At 44.8% G+C, this 21,946-nt stretch overlaps 1 protein-coding gene across 1 annotated transcript in view; it reads right to left on the minus strand.

Annotated features, from left to right (window-relative positions):
* Positions 1–7,740: 7,740 nt before the first annotated feature.
* Positions 7,741–21,946, minus strand: part of SCD5 (stearoyl-CoA desaturase 5) — a 188,478-nt gene continuing 174,272 nt past the window's right edge. The window contains exon 5 of the mRNA XM_011941798.1: positions 7,741–7,907. Within this exon, the coding sequence (XP_011797188.1) occupies positions 7,741–7,907 (167 nt within the window). The remainder of the gene's footprint in view (positions 7,908–21,946) is intronic.

Genomic DNA, 21,946 nt, shown 5'->3' on the forward strand with positions numbered 1-21,946 from the left:
TTCATATCCACCTGGAGCCTCAGGATGTGACTCTATTTAGAAATAGGGTATCTGCACCTATAATTAGTGAAGCTAATGAGGTGATACTGGATTAGGGTGAGCCCCAAATCCAATGACTGATGTCCTCATAGGAAGGCCCTGTGAACATATAGAGACAAAGATACACAGGGAGAAAGGCCATGTAAAGACAGAGGCAGAGGTTGGAGTGATGTTTTCAACAATCCAAGTAACATCAAGGATTGCCAGCAACTACCAGAAGCTAGAAGAGGTATGGAAGGATCCTCCCCTAGAACCTTCAGAGAGAGCATAGCCCGGCTGACAACTCGCTATCAGGCTTCCGGCCTCCAGAACTATGAGACAATAAGTTTCTGTTTCTGCTGTTTTAAGCGACCCAGTTTGTGGTACTTTGCTAATAGCAGCCCTAGCAAACCAATGCATATGCATTTATAGAGTGATCTTGATTTTGAAAAAATTTTAATGGACACAGGCACACACATATACACATATATGAATGCATGGGGGAAAGCATGCAGAAAGTGCCATGCTGCATACTAGAGCATGTAGCTAAATGTAAATGCTGGTCGTTTTTAGTGGTGGGGGAATGAATGACTTTCATTTTCTTCTTCAAATTATCTATAACTAGCGCTTATTATTTTAATAATCAGAACTAAATTAAATGCTCATCTAGTTGATGCTTCTGGCAGATTAACACCCAAATCTGTAAATCAGATTGTTTTAAACCTATTTGAAAAAGTACTTACATTGGCATTGAACCAGTATTGCCCACCAAAAGGACTTGTCTTTCCAAGCCCACCTATGGTTGTTTTTATTTAGTTTTTTACTTCTTTGCTTAGTTTTCTGTCAAAAGATAATCTTTATCAAATTAAAATACTGTCAAGTTTGCTACCGTACCATGGAATTCTAAATATATTTCTCAATTCTCTCTTCCAACAACGTTGATTTAAAAAAAATTTTTTTTTTCTCGAGACAGAGTCTCTCTCTGTCGCCCAGGCTGGAGTGCAGTGGTACGATCTCAGCTCACTGCAACTTCCACCTCCTAGGTTCAAGCGATTCTCCTGCCTCAGTCTCCCTAGTAGCTGGAATTACAGGCACCCACCACCACGCCCGGCTAATTTTTGTATTTTAAGTAGCGATGGGGTTTCACCATGTTGGCCAGGATGATCTCGAACTCCTGCCCTCAGGTGATCCCCCTCACTCAGCCTTCCAAAGTGCTGGGATTACAGGTGTGAGCCACCGCACCTGGCCCATGTTGATGTTTAAAACTTGGTGGTGGTTCTCATCTTCTAAGGAGTAAATGAAAGCTTCCTAATAATGATAGCAAGCAGCCCTTACTATGTGCCAGGCACTATTCTAAGCACTTTATTTACATCGACCTATGCTAGAACCCACTTCTATCTCCAAAATGTCCACTTTGTCTGATAAATTAAGTGATCACTCTGCCTATTGAGGTCCTACTATCATTCCCCATTTTACAAATGCGGAAACCAAGGAATAGAGAAAATAAGTAATCTGCCCAAGTTCATACAAAGAAGTAAGTGCCAGAGCTGGGATTTGAACCCAGGCTCCAGAGTCCACACTCTTTAAGATACTACACCATACTGCCTCACCTTTGAGTCTGGTAGGGGAATATGGAGCAGTATAAATATTACAAATGAAATAGAATGTTTTCTCCTAATTACTCTTCATGTTGTTTAGTTGTTATTTAAAATCTATTTTATATCCCACAAACAAGCATGAGAGAAAGTAAAATGGATGTGATGGGTTCCCTGACGGTCCTGGAAGTGGAGCGTGGAATTGCTCTTACATAACAATGCAGCAGTTAGGCAATGGTCTGATTTTCAGACCATTTCCAACATGGTCTGAAAATCAAAAGGCTACAGTGACTGATCACAGTACACGGATCAAACCGATGCCAGACTTAAAACCTTTCATTGCCTTTTTGTGCCCTGAGGATCAAGTCTAACTGTCCTTGCAAGGGCTCCAAGACTGTGCCCACCTTTCAGGTCTTAAGGGCTTGCTTCCTGCTTCTGGAACATTTCATCCTTTCTGCTACTTTGGGGCTTTTCCTGCCTGTGCTGTTCTCTCTGCCCGAGGGGTCCTCCCTTCCCCATCGCCTTTGCCAAGAAAACTCCAGAGTGAAATCACAGGTCCTAACTGTTTCTTGATCCTTGCCAGTCCGGGGGCCCTCCGAGAGGTTAGTCCCTCCGTTCCACAAGCCCCGGGCCCTGCCTACTCCTCCTTCCTAACACTCCCGGCTCTGGTGTGAAGTCCATCTTCTCCACCCTGCTAAATGGGCGTCCGGCACACAGGCCGTCATCTGGAAGTATTTGTTGACTAAATTTCTGACCGCCGGACAGACTAAGAGAAATAGCAGATTTGCCCCGCTCCACCACACATACATTTTGGGCTTAAGAAGTTTACAATTGGCCAGGCGTGGTGGCTCACGCCTGTAATCCCAGCACTCTGGGAGGCCGAGGCAGGCGTATCACTTGATATCAGAAGTCCAAGACCAGCCTGGGCAACATGGTGAAACTCCGTCTCCACCAAAAAATATAAAAATTAGCAGGGCGTGGTAGCCGGCGCCCGTAGTTCCAGCTATTCAGGAGGCTGAGGCAGGAGAATCTCTTGAGCCCAGAAGGTGGAGGTTGCAGTGAACCGAGATCATACCACTGCACTCCAGCCTGGGCAACAGAGCAAGACTCTGTCTCAAAAAAGAAAAAAACGTTTACAATTAATGAAAGCAATAAATAAGAATATACAAATCATAATACTTCAAAATTCACAGAGTGGTGTCAATGCCATGGCTAAGGCTGTACTACTTAGTTGCTTAGTTAAAAACAAAAGTTAATTCTAATTATTTCTCTTTAAGGGAATAAATAATTTCCTGTAGTGACTGACACAAGACATGCCTTGGAGTTGAGAATCCCTATCTTAGAGGGGAGGGGTCGTGAGCTGGAATCTGTTTCTATATACAAATCCTTCTATTGAGATCAGGAGAAAGTGCCTGTGGCTGAGAAAGGGACAACATGGCAGGTGAACAGCCAGGCTGACGTTGGCGAGTGTATGAAGACATGTCTGATCATCATACCAAACCACTTAGGTAAGAGACAGGGTCAAATCACAATGTGGGAGTGGCTCGCCACCCTGGCCATGCCACTTCTTCTTCCTACAATGAGAGGAGTAAAACTTCTAGTAGATTTGCTCTTGTTTTGTTGCTGAAATTGGGGAGCAGTTGTTTGTTTGTTTTTCTTTTTCTTTTTTTGAGACAGGGTCTCGCTCTGTCACCCAGGCTGGAGTGCAGTAGTGCTATCTCAGTTCACTGCAACCTCCGTCTCCAGGGTTCAAGTGATTCTCCTGGATCAGCCTCCCCAGTAGCTGGGATTACAGGCATGCGCCACCATGCCTGGTTAATTTTTGCATTTTTAGTCAACACGGGGTTTCACCATGTTGGCTAGGCTGGTCTCGAACTCCTGTATACTCAAATGATTGCCCACCTCAGCCTCCCAAAGTGCTGAGATTACAGGTGTGAGCCACCGCACCTGGCCCAGTGGTTTGTTTTACTCAAGATGAAATAATTCATAAGTGCCTTTCTTAGGCCCAGCATCTCAAGGACTTGCGGGATTTTCTGTCCTGGAGGTCACACAGGTGGCTGACCAAGTTTGTGCCCAGCCACTGCTGACAGTCCTCAATCTGTGCGTTTGCCTTCATCCACTCTAGTATATGTACACTGCAATTTCATTTATTTACTTCACTCTGCTGTGATAATTGCACATTTGGGAAAAGGCATCTAAAATATCAACAAGAAAATAAGAAAAGAAAAAGGCAATTTTTCTTAAGGTGCTTTGATGAATTTCAGTCTTTATTCTGATTGCTTTTGCTTCGGCTTCTTACTTTACGTATTCACTCTTCAGGGTTGGAGTAATTGCATTTCTGATTTCTCTTATTTGGGTGACCAGAATTGGCTTAGTAATGCTGTTTGAACACCTCACAGATTTCTTTTATTGCAACATAATGGGGTGTTTTTTTTTTTTGGTTTGTTTATCCCATTGTTGTGCTCACTGCTCCATCCCCAGCCCTTTTCAAATTTTTCACTGTTTGCAGACAGGTTTCCTTTCTCACCTGGAATTTCTTGCCAAGATGTCTCTCTTCTGCCAGCAAAAGGGAAAGAGGCTGACACAGTGGAATTGTGTCTTCTCTTTCTCAGAGTGCCCTTTGCATTTTCATGACAGTTTGGGTTATGAATTAACATCCTAGTGTTTGGCAGCACACTAGGACTGTTGGGGTGTGCCTCAGACCTACATCCATAAGGACACTTTATAAAAGCTGTGATTAAATCTCTAAGAACTACCTCCCATCTATAGGCACCTTTGTGTGGCTCAGCTGCTGCCCCTTTAGTGGGATTGCTGGATCAAATGAGAAAGGGGCCAGGTGCAGTGGCTCAAGTCTGTAATCCCAGTGCTTTGTGAGGCTGAGGTGGGAGGATCTCTTGAGGCCAGAAGTTCAAGGCCAGCATGGACAACATAATGAGGCCTTGTCTCTACAAACAATAAAAAATTAGCATGGTGCTATTCTTTTAGGTGTGGTGATGTGTGCCTGTAGTACCAGCTGTTCAGAAGGCTGAAGAGGGAGGATCACTTGAGCTAAGGAGCTGGAAGCTGCAGTGACCACCACTATACTCCATCCAGCCTGCGTGACAGAGTGAGACCCTATCTCAGAAAAATGTTTTTAAGTGAGACAAAATTATTTTATAGGTTATATTTTCCAAGGCAGCAATTTAACTGTGCTTGTTATCCTTTTATAAAAGGGGTTTCTTAATTTGGAATGAAACAAATGAAAGAGAAATTCCACTAAAAATAACAGTGAAAGGAGAAAGGAGAAAACACACTCACTAAAATTTAGAAGTAAATCGCACAATATCATCGAATCTCGATACCACTTTAGATATTGGAGCATGATCACCAATTAGTCTTTCTAGTTGCTTTGCTCGAACCTCTCTTTGAACACTGGCTCTATGGGAACAGTTGTCAAGGAAACCTGTACAGTGTGGCTCTTCTGCCAGTTCATTCGGCGGGCCCCCCACTCCGCAGCATGGGTGTGCGGTGGGCTCTTCTGTAGCTTATTTTAGTTTTATCTTGATTAACATGAACGATCATCAGTCACTTGGTGACTTGAAGAAATTTTTTTATAGCTTGTGGTGAAGAATTGAAAAACACGTGGCTGTCATTTTGTTCTCCAACTGGGTCTTAGCTGATGTGCCTCCTAACAAAATTCACTAATATTGAGTACAATTTACCACCCCCAGATACTTTTATATGTAGGTTTAAAATAACGTCCTAACACAAGTATGAGCCATAAATACGGCCTAGACTTTCAGTTTGGTGAAAATGTGAATTGAGGTCTAAATATCATCCATAACCTCCATTTCCCTACAGGTATCAACGTAAGACTCATGGATTAAGAGAATCCTTACCCTCTCTGTTTGAATCTTTAAATGCTTCAACACAGCTTTCAGATTTTCCTTTACTTAAGCCACTGTCTTCTAGTGTAAGGGTTGTAAACAGATAATTTCTCATTTGTTTTGTTTAGGGAAAATCCGTGAGAGTCTATTATTTGGCTCTATTTTAAATTTAGCTATTCTCTAAAGTCACCGTTTAAATGAAATGAGGCGGTGGAAAAATAATTTTGCTTCCAATACTGTAAGAAATTGGCATATTATCTTTCCTAACTCAGCAACTTGTACTAATACCCATGAGCTATTAAATTCAAAGCCAAAACTAAATAGCTCTGTTTTCGTTCCATCCATCCATTCTCCATTCTCCATCCATCCCACTCATTGACCCAACATTTACTTTGAGGAAACCTCTAATAATAAAAGGTGTAACTTTAATGAAAGACCATGTGATAGATCAGGTTGAATTGACTACTATATTAGTCAGGGTTCTCCAGAGGGACAGAACCAATAAGATATATGTATATGTAAAAGGAAGTTTATTAGGAAGAATTGGCTCACACAATTACAAGGCAAAGTCCTATAATAGACTGTCTGCAAGCTGGGAAAGAGAGAAGCCAGTAGCGGCTCAGTCCAAGTCCAAAAGCCTCAAACCAGGGAAGCTGACAATACAGTCGTCGGTCTGTGGCTTAAGGCCTGAGAGCCCTTGGGAAGCCGCTGGTGCAAGTCCTAGAGTTCAAAGGCTGAAGAACCTGGAGCCTGATGTCCAAGCACAGGAGGCGCACAAGCAAGCACCTGGCACAGGAAGAAGAAAGAGCCGGAAGACTCAGCAAGCAAACCGATCCAACATTCTCCCGCCTGCCTTGTTCTAGCCATGCCGGCAGGCAATTGGATGGTGCCCACCCACACTGAGGGTGGTCCTCTCCCAGTCCACAGACTCATTTGTCAATCTCCACTGGCAACGCCCTCGCAGACACTCAGAAACCATCCTTCACCACCCATCCAGGCATCCCTCTATCCAGTCAAGTTGACACCTCATACTAACCATCACAACTATTCTATTTGAGCTTCCTAATGTTGTTAAGAAGCTACAATTCTCTGGACAGGCATGCATGTATACACACAAGCACGCATGCACACACACACACACACACATATACTCACAGAGTTTCCTTCTGCACCTTTTTAAATTGGATATTCACACAGCTCATCTCAAGGTGACATCTAAAAAAGGTCTCAATCAAGACTGTGGAACGGCACAAGAAAAGGCTGGCTGAATAACCACCAAGAGGTCTTGCTTGCTGGTTGGCATTTTGACATCACCATTCTCAGGTCTTGCCCTCAGCTCTGTAGGCTCAGAAACGTGACTCCATCTGTACTCCTGAGGAAAGATTCATAGTAGCCTTGCTCGCAAGACACTGAAGAGCAAACCAAATGGCTGGGGTGTTAATCACAATGAGAAATGCGACTGACACGTGGATTGTAATACTTAGTGGGTTCTCATCCTATAGGAGAAATCAAATTAAAATGACAAGAGTGGATGTTGAGCATGAATCAGAGCAAGGGAAATGACAGTCCACATATCCACTGGCATTAGGTTCTGAGAGTTTGATGGGGGACATCTAGGTTAGGAGTATGGCCCCTGGGACTGCAGAGGGAAGCCATAGGCTAGTGTACACACACCGCACAGATAAAACAAGATCTGCATAGCAGACCCTGTAGTTCATGTTGTCCACCTTCCCTCTGATGAATCTCCCTTTGTCTGTTTTTCCCTCTTTGGATACACTAATAACTTTTTTTTTTTTTTTTTTGTTAGACTGAGTATTTCTCTGCCTAGGCTAGAGTGCAGTGGCACGATATTGGCTCACTGCAACCTCTGCCTCCCAGGTTCAAGAGATTCTTATGCCTCAGCCTCCTGAGTAGCTGGAACTACAGGCATGTGCCACCATGCCTGGCTAATTTTTGTATTTTTAGTAGAGATAGGGTTTCACCATGTCGGCCAGGCTGGTCTCGAACTCCTGACCTCAGGTGATCCACCTGCCTTGGCCTCCTGAAGCGCTGGGATTACAGGCGTGAGCCAGCGTGCTTAGCCAGATACTCTAACGTCTTGTAGAGTGTCTATGGCAACTTTACACACAAATCCAGCCTGATTTCACCCAAAACTATTCCCTGATACTTGATTGAAAGAATCTTTTGGTTCCACCCTTGCAGGATGCATTTCTATAGTTCGATTCTGAAAAGTGTTCCTTATTCCCTGACTCTGGCCCCGTTTACTGCTCCCCCATGAAGTCTTGGTTGCTTTTTAGATAATGCTCTTTCTCCTTTGCCTTCAGCAGAAGTGTAAGTCTTCGTCCATGCTCTGGATCTGTGCCAATTCCTACAGCTTCTTCTGGTTGGCATCCAAAGCCCTGAAAATCATCATCCAAAGAGAGAAACACTGTGATCTGACGACATGCAGTTCAGTAATATCCTGTTGGTTACAATCAATTCTGACATAATGTATTTATGGGATAGATAAGATCAGTTCAAGATCATAAAGTATTGAAAGGTGGATATACCAGAGGTAGAGAAGAGGTTTAGGAGCATAAATCATGGCTTCCCCCTGTTCATTTCCCTTTATCCAATGCCACTAATATGCATGTGATACCCAGAGAGTGAAAGATTTATTTCCCATCCAGCTTAATTACACAAACGTTTATTCATTAAGCACCTATTGTCTGATAGGTTCCATACCAGGCAGTCAATGAAATGAGGAATTTGGAAAAATAATTTTGTTTCTAATACAGTAAGAAATTAGTAGATCGACTTTCCTGACAACTTTGTATTAATACCTGTGAGTTATTAGGTAAAGCTTGAGGTCTTCTGAAATATCGATGAGAAGTGGCCAGTAGGAGAATGTTTATCTCCCTTCCCTGGCTCTAGATGATTGTGGGGTGATGGAGTGGAGCAGCTTCTACCCTGGAAGGCTGAAATAGAGTGTTTGTTTCCAATGGGAGTTTAGAAAACAATCAAAATGGACAGGGGAGCTGTATTCAGTGAAGGAAAGAGTCAGAGGAAACAAATCACAAAAGAACACCGAGGCAAGCAGAGAGGCGAGGGTGCAGTGGGGAGTGGAGCTTTGCCTTTGGGGAGGTGGCTAAAGACTGCAGAGAGCAGAAGCATGGAGGTATTGGCTTGCACCAACATTTTGGCCCCTGACAGAGCCTCCTGCAGTGGCAGACCCAGGTCCCATGGAAGGGGAGTGGGGAGGGGGAAGAGCAGTGCAGCCTGCAGATTTCCTAAGTGTTTGCTGCTGTTCAGGGACAAATTTGCGTAAGGCAGGAATGAGTCCTCGTCACAAATGTGGATCCTGACTCAAATACAGTTACAATTACAGTTCAGCTCCATTTGAAGGTGAGAAACAAGCTCCCAGGTGAAGGAACTTGGAGTCTGAAAGCTGCCTGGGCCAAAGTACCTGTTAATTAGGGTTCACTTTGCTGTCTGAGGACTGGAGCTGTTTCTGCCCCACTTGGCATTTCCCTATGTTCCCCACGCAAATCAACAAGTAATGACAACTCTAAGGATTTGGGGGTGGGGGACATTAAGTGAAGATCACTGGGTTTCATGTGTTACATGAAAGAACCAAGAACCAATATGAATGGAATGAATCTTAGCATTTTTGAAGTTTGAGAACTTCAAGTTCAGTCATACTTCCCCTTCTCCCTTTATCTCTGCTAAAAATGCTGCATGGACAATAGGACCCAATTTTCTGAACCTCAAAGAAGATATACCGTTTGATAATAAGTATATTTTTTGTTAGCAGGCCAGCATTTTTGAAATTAGAAGAGCCCTGAAAAATGCAGGCTGTCTTCCTACTCTCTAGGATATATTCACTTTTTATAACTAAGTCAGTTTCATTTTTAGGATTTTGTGGCACACATCTCATCTGGTGAGAATTAGAAAATTCTCAGGGTGTTGCAATAGGTTTGGGAATTATCAACTTAGATATTTCCCAAAAGTGTGTTAGACATCCTGTGTCCTAAGCCAAGCAATTCACAGCCATCCTGCCTGCAGAGAGCCCACTTCTTAATCTTCTCTTCTTCAGAGCACACATCAGGCCTGGGAAGGCCAGCAAGTCCAGTTCCCAGTGAGTGACAAGTTTGTATTTCAGGGGTTCTGAGTAGACTTTGAACCTTCTCAATACTATTTTTGCCTCACTGCTTCAGTGACTTTGGACATTTTCTTCTGATTGATTAGGATTAAATGTGCTTTTCTAAGCTCCTGTTGAGACATGTGGTTCTCATTACTGTCACTGCTCATTCCCCACAGTCCAGCAGCCTCTCCCCTTTACTCCAGCGTTGCCTGTTATCTCAGGATCCCATCACAGGCCTGGAGGAACCGGCTGGGAGTCTGGATGTGGGTGATGAGGAAGGCTGGTAGGAAAGCCAGGAACCCACAGGAACTGTGGTCCAGGAGTTCCATTCCTCTTTGTCCACAAGCATGACAGGATAGCCTGGGATGGTTCAGGAGAGTCTTCTCCCCAAGTCAATATGTTAACCCATGTGGAATTCCACTAACTGAATGTCAAGGTGCGTCAGTCAGGGGTCTGATGGGAAAAGACGGTACCATCAAATTGGGTGATTTGAGTAGAGTTTAATCAAACCATGTGCTAGTTGGATTCTCTGGGAAGCAGATGCTGGGACGGAGTTAGGAGTGTGGAGTTAGTTAGAAGTTAGGATTTATTAGGGCTTATAGTCTATGGAAGATAAAAGGAGCAGCAAGCAGGAATGAACAGGGAAAACCTTCAGTCTCGATGCAAATCACCTGTAATAAAAAAGAAGGGACAAAGCAGGACTGGGCCAGGGAAGTTCAGAGCATGAGTCTTATCTGACTAAGTCTTAATCAACCCAGTCGGGAGCAGGAGCAAGGACAGCCAGTTAGAGGAGTCTCTGTTGTCGCACAGAAATGGTCAGGACCCCCGGCCCTGGTATCCCCATCATGTTCAGTCATTAGCTGGAGCTGTTCAGAAAGAGCATGGCAAATAGCAGCAGCAGCAGCAGCAAGAACAGCCATAAAATTGATCTTGAAGGCTGAAGGCAGTCAATTCACTGCAGCCTTGCAGCTGAATGGCAAGTTCTTCCATGCAAGAAGATCTGAGAGGTGCACCTCCATGGCTGCCACGCAGGCTCCCACCGAATGCACAGGTAGTGGGTAGAGCACCCAGAGCCACAGAGCAGACGAGGAAGAGAGGGGCCCGACTGGCCTCATCAGCGCTTAGTACAGTCTGTCAGGTGGGGATGCAGCCACCCTGAAGGGAGGGAGTCGGGGATAAGCACCTGCGCCTCACCCTCCTTCCTCCATCCTGCCAGTGCTCCCCATTCTTCATCCCGGCCAGCTTGTTGGTATAATGCATGCCCATCAGCCTCCCAGGGTGTACAGTAGGGTGGAGGGGCTCAGCAAACACAGGTGGCACACAGTGCAGCCTTGGAGAAGGAGCAGTCTCCCAGGGAGAGAGAATCCGCGGTGGGGAAGGCCTGAGGCAGGCAGAGATGTTTCTTTGTCTTGCCAAGCTTCTCCTCAGCTGTCTGCATCGCAGAGTCACTACCCAGCTAACAAAGGATCACTCTCCACCCCTCAGTAGGTTCACTGCCAAATCAGGGGCCTTAGGAATGACTGCAGGGACAGAGAGAGAGAGAGGAGAGGAGGGAAGGGGGAAGGGTAGGGGACACTTCAGAAGTGGAGTGCCCACTCACATACACCACACACATGCACGCACACCACATTCTACTTTCCTGGGTCTTATACATGAGGGTGAGAGGTGACACAGGGATCAGAATCTGAAGCCAGCAGCATTCCTGAGACTCCTTATGCACCTGCCTATGCAGTCCAAACTTCCCAGAACTGTCCCTCTTTCAGGGTCTTGATGCTTTGCAGAGTGGCCTGTGGCCATCCATGCATGTGACCCTTAGGTCTCACCACTTCCGACAGAGGACTCCTCTCTGATGGCAGCTTACTTTCTCCAGCTGCCTGTAGGCATTTATCTTGTTTCACAGCCATTCACAGCCACAGGAAACATTAGTTCTGTTTCCGAGGAATGGACAATGCTGGGCAAATTACTTTTGGCAGCGAGCAGTTAAGATAATTTTTTAATGATACGAACAGGACTCAGCCGATGGTGTTCAAAACAGGCCTGCTGGAGCTGAACTGGGAGCCAGCAGACGGCTTCTCTCCTAACTCAGTTTGACTGAGTGAGACATTTGATTTGAGCTTCTATTGAAGAAGTAGAATGTATTAAATTGTTTTGATGATGGTTGGCCTTTTTTCAGTGAAAGAATGTAACTCTTTTTGTCTATAAAAGAGTATACATGGATCATTTCCTTCTTCTACCCGCTATTCAATGAGGCCCAGGCCAATTTCTTAAGTGAAGGCTCAGGACTTACTAAGTCACTTATTTTTCCACAATGTTTGCAAAAGTAATTGGTGAAAAATGTCCAAATGACGTGAGTGTATTCGGACAATGAGAAGGGAGATGGGTTTCCTTCTTAAGGGTCAGAAACAATACCCATCTCCCTGCTAGGTTCGGTCCTCTGCCTTCAAGCTAAGTGAATTCTTGTTGATTGTAAAAAGGAAAGGCAAAACATTTTCCAGTGTTGTTTTCTGTTGGGACACTGACGTGATGCTCATCTGTAAGGCAATTCTCTCTGCAGAATCACCACCTCCCACCCACGGAGAATTAATACAGTCACAGCGGAGACAGAGACCCAGCTGAGATGACAATTACAGGGCCGGGGAGTGGGTGGGTGGGAGGGGAGAGAGCAGGAGGCAGCGTTTGCTTTTGCCTTCTGATAGTCTCGTCTGGGACTTGGACACTTCTGCATTATCCTTCTAGTCTATAAAACAGTAGAAGGGAGTCTAAAAGAAGACATTTCCACTTATCTGTCTACATCGGTTTGCCAAGGACTGCTATAATAGAGATCACCAATTGAGTGGCTGAAACAACGCAGATGTATTTCCTGCCAGTTCTGAGGATGAGAGATCACACTGTCGGCAGGACTGGTTTCTTCTGAGGCCTTTCCCTTGGCTTGTAAATGGCTGCCTTCTAGGGACTTCATGCATTCTTCCCTGTGTGTGTATCTGTGCCCTAATCTCCTTTTCTTGTGAGGTCACCTGTCAGATTGGATTAGCGCCCATCCTAATGAACGCTTTTTAACTTAATTACTTCTTTAAATACCTTATCTCCATTCACATTCTGAGGTACCAGGGGTTAGGACTTCAGCATAAGAATTTGAGGGGACAAAATCCAGCCCGTAACACTGCCATTGCCTGTTTCACTTCTTAGCACAGTTTTTTGTTTGTGGCTTAGTGGTTGATCTAGTGGCAGGGAGGCGCAGCCTTCTAACTGACCATCTGGAAGTGGCGCTGTGACTGCACAGTCCTGGCAGAGTCAGCCGTATCTTGCATCCTACGGCACATGTGCTTCTTTAAAGTTACATGAAGACTTTATAGTTAAGGCATCTTTTCAAGGCCTGCTTATGAAAGGAAACCCGTAATAAATACTTTGTAAAATTCAGAATTGTCTTCTAATTTATTTAGTTTGGTAAATTCAGATTTCTGGGTCAAGAATTTTCTTTTTTCTTTTCTTTTTTTTTGAGACAGAGTTTCACTCTTGTTGCCCAGGCTGGAGTGCAATGGCGTGATCTTGGCTCACTGCAACCTCCACCTCCCAGGTTCAAGCGGTTCTCCTGCCTCAGCCTTCCGAGTAGCTGGGATTACAGACGTAAGCCACCACGCTTGGCTACCGTTGTATTTTTAGTAGAGACAGGGTTTCTCCACGTTGGTCAGGCTGGTCTCGAACTCTCAACCTCAGGTGATCCGCCCTCCTCGGCCTCCCAAAGTGCTCGGATTATAGGCGTGAGCCACCGTGCCCAGCTTGGGTCAACAATTTTCCAAGAGAAGGGCCTATCCATATTCCTAAACACCAACAGCTCAACAAAAATTTTGGAGGTCTTGCTACATGGTAAGCTCTTGCTGCTGGGAGCTTAGCATACAACTGTGCACAGGACAAATGCGGGCCCTGCCTGCTTGCAATTTCATATTTAACAGGGCAAACAGAAGATGTGACACAGAAATACTAAATGGAATTTTCTTTCTTTTCTTTCCTTTTTTTTTTTTTGATGGGGTCTTGCTATGTTGCCCAGGCTGGTCACAAACTCTTGACTTCAGGTGATCCTCCCACCTTGTCCTCCCGAAGTGCTAGGATTACAGGTGTGAGCCACCAGGACTGGCAGAGTTTTCTTTCTGCATTGTAGTACAGTGCACCTACCCATTCATTCACTCATTCATTCATTCAGTAAATTTTTTTTTTGTTTTTGAGACAGAGTCTCGCTCTGTCTCCCAGGCTGGAGTGCAGTGGCGCAGTCTCGGCTCACTGCAAGCTCCGCCTCCCGGGTTCACGCCATTCTCCTGCCTCAGCCTCCTGAGAGCTGGGACTACAGACGCCCGCCACCACGTCCGGCTAATTTTTTGTATTTTTTAGTAGGGACAGGGTTTCACCATGTTAGCCAGGATGGTCTCGATCTCCTGACCTCATGATCCACCCGCCTCGGCCTCCTGAAGTGCTGGGATTACAGGCATGAGTCACCGCACCTGGCTCATTCAGTAAATTTTTAGTGAGCACATCCCACCTCTCAGGCCTTGTCATGTGGGCAGGGAAAACACTGGTGAAGAAGACAGTCATGGTCTGCATGTCTCTTACATATGACTTGTGAATTATTAGCCTATTGTTTTGTAGATGCAACTGTAATAGATTTATAAAATTGAGCCAAATATTGTCACAACTAGGTGTAGTTTGGGAAAATACTTCTTGATGAATCTCCCTCCTTTCTTCCTTCCCTCCTTCCTTCCCTCTCTCCCTCCTTCCCTCCTTCCCTCCTTCCCTCCTTCCTTCCTTCCTTCCTTCCTTCCTTCCTTCCTTCCTTCCTTCCTTCTTGCAGATTGCAGATTATTATTGCAGATTGGCTTGTGGAAGTTCTACAGTACCACCAGTGGTCTTTCAAGCCTGATATGCTTTCATTTGATTTCCTTTTTGATGCAAAAGAAATTTTAAAAATGTACTAAAATCAGTGGCATAGAAATTGCAGTAAGGGATGTTCTCAATTTGAAGTAACCCATAAGTGCTATATATCCATGAGCCAGGAACATTCGTCTATTTAGCCAAGTGGAAAGACAAGTGAGATGGGGGTTAGCAGAAAATAGATAAATATGCATACTTTCAAAAGAGTAATTATATTTTTACACCTCTTCAAGCTGTCCTATTTTCTCTGTCTCTTTTTTATGTGGCAGTGCTAAATTTAAAGCAAATGGAAAAACAACAGACTGAATGTTACAACAAAATATATTGTATCAAACAAACTAACCAAGACAAGTTTGTTGGGAAGGTTTTAATTAGCTGAGCTTTGTGCACACTCAGCCAAGTTCTAACATGGTGCATAGAACTTTGGCAGACAAATCACTATGGCATCTGATGGTGACTGACCTTACTTTGAAGCAAATTATTACTTCCAAGAATTATAATGCTGCAACTTTTTGGACATAGCAATGCTCATTTTAAGGACATCTTTTAGATAGAAATTTAAGAAACAAAACAATACAAAGCAAAACAAAAACAAAAAGGTGACATTGTTTAGAACTATCTAGCCATCCAAATGGCATACCATGAATATCTACCAGCTTCATGATTATATGTCAGCCTACAGCTGTTTACATAAAGAAAACCTTCGCCATGGGGCCAATTAGCTGAACAACCCTCAACACTCTGGCCTTGAGCCTCTTCCCTGCTTTTCTTTCTTTTTCTTTTTTCTTTTCTTTTCTTTTTTTTTGTTTTGAGATGGAGTCTCACTCTATTGCCCAGGCTGGAGTGCAATGGTGCGATCTTGGCTCACAGCAACTTCTGCCTCTCAGTTCAAGTGATTCTCCATCCTCAGCCTCTCCAGTGGCTGGGATTACAGGTGCCCACCACCACATCCGGCTAATTTTTGTATTTTTACTAGAGACGGGGTTTCACCATGTTGGCCAGGCTGATCTCCAACTCCTGGCCTCAAGTGATCCACCTGCCTTGGCCTCCCAAAGTGCTGGGATTACAGGCGTGAGCCACTGCGCCTGGTCGTTTTTTTTCTTTTATGGGATATAACGCTAGTATAGCCTCTGGCCATATCTTTTGCTTGGGTAAAGCAGAAGCTTGCATTTTCTGAGCTTGTTTGCTACTGATTCCCATAGTTTTTGATAGAAGAAGAGACCAAAGCAGTCACTGGTTCTAGTTCTTACATATATAGATGATGGAACAGAGGTTTTCAATATTTTTCCTTTGGCGGTTTGTCTCCCAACAAGGTAACAATCTGAATATTCCTCTGTGGTATAGAGGTAGGCCAAAGAATCAGGTAATGTATAAATAAAAGCATATCAAAAGGGCCTGTCCGTTTCAGTGTCTTAAGACTGACCCAAGCCTCTGACTTCAAATGGATTGAAAAGGTGGTGAAAAGGGCCATTGCTTAAAGATTTTCTACATAGAGACAAAATCAAGATAGTAACTGTTGGCCAGGCGTGGTGGCTCATGCCTGTAATCCCAGCACTTTGGGAGGCCGAGACGGGCGGATCACCTGAGGTTGGGAGTTCAAGACCAGCCTGACGAACATGGAGAAACCCCGTTTCTACAAAAAATACAAAATTAGCTAGGCATGGTGGTGCATGTCTGTAATCCCAGCTACTCCAGAGGCTGAGGCAGGAGAATCGCTTGGACCCAGGAGGCGGAGGTTGTGGTGAGCCAAGATTGTGCCATTGCACTCCAGCCTGGGCAACAAGAGCAAAACTCCACCTCAAAAAAAAAAAAAAAAAAAAAATTCACTGTTAATTATTTGAAATCATCCAGGCCAAAATACCCACTTTGAGATCCTTCATCTGCTGGTTGGCCATGGTGCAGTTGTGTGTACATTCTAACACACTGACTCAAAGAGTTTGGATCCCGTGTGTTGCAAATAGTGCAGTCCAGCCGGAGCTGTGGACAACAGTGCAAATAGATGTGCTCATCGGTTGGTACATCCGAAATAAGCACTTTATGATGCTAGAAATGAAAGTGCCCTTTAGTTCCGAGGAGGAAATAGAAGGCACTCAGCCAGTTCTAACAGAGTCATTCTTGGATTCATGGGCAGCAACTACAGGGCCAGGAAGGAGCTGAAGTGAATCTTCCCTATCCCTCTGCCTTGGGTGTCAGAACCTGTTTACTGGAACTGGAAGACATTGCCTACATGACCATTCCATCTGTCTTTGAGACATCGGAGATCCCAGCTAGCCTAGTTCATCACCAATGCTCACATCATGTACCTTATAGGGAGCTCCCCCCACCCCACGCAGCAGTTTCGCCACACAGCTCAGAGGAAGGACGCACCCTTACACACAGCTCCTGTGTTTTGCGATACATGTGCTGTGAGCACAGGCTTATGTGAAATCCGATCATAAAACTACAAACACACCCTTGCTGTGGTGGGCCCAGTCATTTTGTCCACCCGCAGCACAGGGGCTGCTGCTCTGTCTCACAGTGGGGACCTCTAGAAGAAAGCAACTTCTGAGACTTCTGGCTGGGCGCAGTGGCTCACACCTGTAATCCCAACATTTTGGGAGGCCAAGGCGGGTGGATCACCTGAGGTCAGGAGTTTCAAGACCAGCCTGGCCAACATGGTGAAACCCCATCTCCACCCAAAAAAAAAAAAAAAAAAAAAGCCGGGTGTGGTGGCATGCAGCTGTAATCCAAGCTACTGGGCAGGCTGAGGTGGGAGGATTGTTTGAACCTGGGAGGTGGAGGTTACAGTGAGGGGAAGTTACAGTGAGGTGAGATCGCGCCACTGCACTCCAGCCTGGGTGACAAAGGGAGACCTTATATGAAAGAAAGACAGAAAAAGGAAAGGAAGAAAGAAAGAACAAAAAGAAAGCAAGCAAGCAACTTCTGAGATTTCTCTCAGTGGTAACATTGAGAGTTGCCCCACAGAGGATTGAGAACAAGTGGGGAGGAGAGCAGCTATGTGAGGGATTCAGATGGCTGGTTGAAGGTCATGCCATCTTTTTTCCATAGTAAACGTAGGCCAGGAGCTGTAAGGAAGGGTACTCTTTTGCAGGGCAAAGCCTTCATAGCCCCAGCTAGCCCAGGCTGCTGTTAGCTGATATTTTCCTTTTGCATCCTGTGAAGTAGTCACAGGCAGGATGTGGCTGACTGCTCTTCCAGATGGGAAGTCGTGGCACCACGGGGTGGTGGAGGGGGCGGTGAATGGAGAGGGAAAGAAGGCTGCGTCGGAGCCCACAGAAGCTGCTGGGGCAGCCAGGCTTGTTGCCCTGAGACAGGCCTTCCCTCCTCTTGCAAATGTTGAAGTCAGGAATATCCTTGGGGTTGGATGGGGCTTCGGACTCTACACTCCACAGGGAAATAGCAGAGGGAACAAAAAAAGGAGTTTCCAGTTCATTTATAGCACATTCTTGACGTAGAGGAAGGGGAAGGAGTTTGATTAACACCCTAAGCTAAAAATGGGAGTTTTTTTTTTTTTTTTTGAGAGACAGAGTCTCACTCTGTTGCCCAGGCTGGAGTGCAGTGGCACAATCTCGACTCACTGCAAGCTCCGCCTCCTGGGTTCAAGCGATTCTCCTGCCTCAGCCTCCAGAGTAGCTGGGACTATAGGCGCCTGCCACCGTGCCTGGCTAATTTTTATATTTTTAGTAGAGATGGAGTTTCACCCCGTTAGCCAGGATAGTCTCGATCTCCTGACCTCATGATCCGCCTGCCTCGGCCTCCCAAAGTGTTGGGATTACAGGCATGAGCCACCATGCCAGGCCAAAAATGGGGAAACTTTTTAAAAAAGGATTATAAAGGTTAGGAGATTTCTTTCAGCCACTGAGAACACAACTGGCTTTCAGTCCCCATTGTAATTGGGGACAGGAGTGAAATGGACAAACGAACCTCACAGATAATCCCCAAAGCTTACTCTCATCCATGAGTTTCAACCTTTCCCCTCCACAAATCTTCTATTCCAGGTCCTGATAAGCTGACTGAAGCGTAGGGACATTGCAGGCCAGACTCCTTTGGTAGAGGTGCGAGGCACAGTAAGGAGGCCAGGGGTACAGAGGGGCACGCAGAGGCCTGGAACTGAGGGAGGCACACGGTTACAAAGACTCCCCAGAACCGCAGAGCCGGACAGGTTAATCCAATCCAGTTGGTTTTTCACAGAAAGTGAAACCGAAGTTCCCAGAAGTTAGAGTTATCTGGTTAGTTAGCAAAACCAGGCCCAGAAGCTGGCTCACTTCTGGTCTCTGACTTGTGTGCGGGGCACGCTACTCATCCTCAACCGATGTCTCCCGGGGCTCTGCAATGCCCCAGGCACTGGGATGAGGCTTCCAGATTCATCTAATACACATAAATGTTGCTCTTCCTGTTGTGTAGACAAGGACACCGAGGCTCAGAGAGGCTCCGTAGGCTAGTAAATGACAATTTCATATGTCATATTTCAGACTTAATCTGGGTCCCCGGTAACACAGCCAGTCAGGTCAAGAGTTAGAGTTCAAATCCAGGTCTCAGGACTCCAAGTCCAGTGCTATTTCTACTACCCCATTATGCCATAGAGCCTTCTGTAATAATTTACCTCATTAAATTGTTTTTCATGATGGGTTATATTTAATTGCTTCATTGCATTTTGGGAATGTGCAAAATACATGCAGATTTTTTAAAACCAAGAACTTTCTATCCTTTCAGCCTCAGTCTGTGTTCTCCCATTCAGATTCATTTATTCCCTCCCACTCCCAATGTTTGACCTTCTATGTCCAGAAAGGGTGAGTGCTGACTTGAGAGGTGGATTCACACGTCTCTTGCTGTGGTCGAATGTTAGGGCTGAAGGGGACCTTAGAGAAGAGTCCTCTCTTCTCCGAGAAGGAAACTGAATCCAGAAAGGCTGATGTTTCTCAGGGCCACAGAGCTGGCCAGCAGCAGAGCTGGGGACTCCAGGTGAACCTGAGTTGGTTCTACTGTCCCAGGCTGGCTCCATGAGGCTGCCATGACACCTGTGGGACACGTGCTATTGGAACTGCTTTCCCTGGGCTCCCCTCACCTAGATGGAGGGGTGGGTGCTTCTGAAATAAGCCTTGTGGGGATAAGGAGATTAAAGACTGGACATGGGGGGGATCATTTTCTTATCTTAAACTGAAACTTTCAGTGTATCGGTCTAAGGCTACCTTGGATAGGTTTGGGAAATAACTCCCAGAGTTACTTAAGATGCTGCTGAGACCTGAAAGGAACGTTAACAGGGAAGACACTAGTGTATTCTAACCTTTGTCCACTTCTTTCTCCAAATCATTCCAATCCAAGGTCATTCATGGGCTCTGCTGCAGAAAAAAAGATGGCACTCAGGTTCAGAGGAGGGAGGTTCTAGATTTATTTGGTCTAGCTGGGAAATACCCTCCTTTTGTGAAAAGATTCCAAATAGCCGTTCCAAAGGTCATCTTTTTGACTAATGGACAAGTAAGTAAGTTTAGTACTTTTAGGAGTCAAAGATATACATTCCCAATTAGGGGCCGTTTCACATCATGCTGATACAAACTCGTCTTGGAATATGACTACCCTCCACCTGCACTCTATACAAGGTCTTAGCAATGTGTGACTGGGATATGAAGCAGCTGAAAAATGCTATGGTCACATCCAAAGGGTCCTTACATGATGAAATCTGGCCTGGTACCTGTCAATGGCTAGAATCCCACTCAACTGCAGACAGGTTAAGAAGGTTCTACCTGACAGCAGGGCCACAGCTGCTTTGGGGCAAAAGATGGGTGGAGACTTTGATGGTGCAGACATGAGGCTGACAGAGGCAGCACTAGAGTTAAAACAGGAGTCCATCTCCCCCACCTCTGGTAACTATTGGTGGGGCCTGGAGAGGAGAAGGTGTCCTTCATGCTCCTTTGGGTGACATATAGGAGTAGATTCCCATTTATCATCTATAAGCATTCTCAGTGACTGCTGGTGAGTGAGAATCAGGGAACAATACCACTAGGAGTTCTACATTCCAAATAAAACTTGCTGGCTTCCCCTGGCTGTTGCCTAAGGCCGATAGGATAGGACAGGCCTGGTCTCAGGGGCTGTTGTTAGCCCAGAGCCCAAATCCCAATGCGAGTCATACAATCATCAGAACGCATCAAGCACTCTGGAAAGAACACCCTTTAAACAGCATTGAAGTATCTGGACAAGAACATCAATGAATTCTGAATCATTTATTGTAAATCACCCACAGTTTACACATTATCAATGGCAAAATAACACTGTTAAACACCTGCTGGATGAAGAACTTCATTGTGACTATTTCCAATTGCCATCATATCTTTTTCTAAAATTTAAAATGTAACTTTTATCTCCTACATCGTTTCTGAAAATATCTATCTTCAAAGTGCTCCAATACTAATACTATAAGCCCTTTCTTTTGCTCTAACATCTAACACAAAGGACACGCTGTCCCATTAATTTCACATGCTCTTTACAAAGCAACTTCACACACAAAATTTTTTAATCTAGAAGCTACATAATGATCACTTTATATTTTGCTACAAAATCAATAAACGCTGCATGCGATGAAACATTAGTAGACACGGAATTCTAGATAACTGTTAGTTCTTAAGATCTGATGGTCTGATGTGGAAAATTATTATGCTTATTTAGCAGAAGTAGCTAAAGTACATGCATCAGTGGCTGGGATCAATTAGAATATAAATTAGGTGTTTAAACATTTAAACGAGAGCTTAATTTGAGCTTAATTTGATGTCTGGCATGTCTGAGTTATACACCCTTAAGATGACAATGGCACACAGAACAAAATCAAACATCTAAACAGGCATGATTTATAAGGTGGGCTGGGCATAGGGCTCAGGACACAAAACAAGCTGGGCAGTGAATAAATCTCTTGAAGCAGAGCATTAACAAGTGGTAAACATGGCAACAATATATATACAAGAGCCATTTCCTGTATTCTCATTTTTTTCAGTTTTTGATTCTCTTAAGCAAACAAAAAAACCCACACACACACACAATAATTACAAAACAGAAACATTCTTTAGTTACCACATAGACCCTCTTTGTGTCTTCTACCCTGCCTCTCTGCTCCTTCAGATGGTTGTTTAAAAGCAACGCTGGGTTAATTGGTAGAAAATAAAAGAAATGCTCTCTGGAACCACACTGAAAGAATATTACTTTCCTTCCTCCTGTCAGGGTTAGCATCATGTTCAAGCACGTGACAATGTATATTTGATGTATTTTAGCTACAGCGATTAAATCACATGTCCACATTCTAATGTTAAACTATAGTAATATTGACTTATAAAGTTTAAAAAAATACAAAAAGTTAGCCAGGCGTGGTGGCGGGCGCCTGTAGTCCCAGCTACTTGGGAGGCTGAGGCAGGGTAATTGCTTGAACCAGGGAGGTGGAG

This window comes from Colobus angolensis, unplaced genomic scaffold, assembly GCF_000951035.1.
Source record: "Colobus angolensis palliatus isolate OR3802 unplaced genomic scaffold, Cang.pa_1.0 Scaffold200, whole genome shotgun sequence".
Classification (NCBI taxonomy): domain Eukaryota; kingdom Metazoa; phylum Chordata; class Mammalia; order Primates; family Cercopithecidae; genus Colobus; species Colobus angolensis.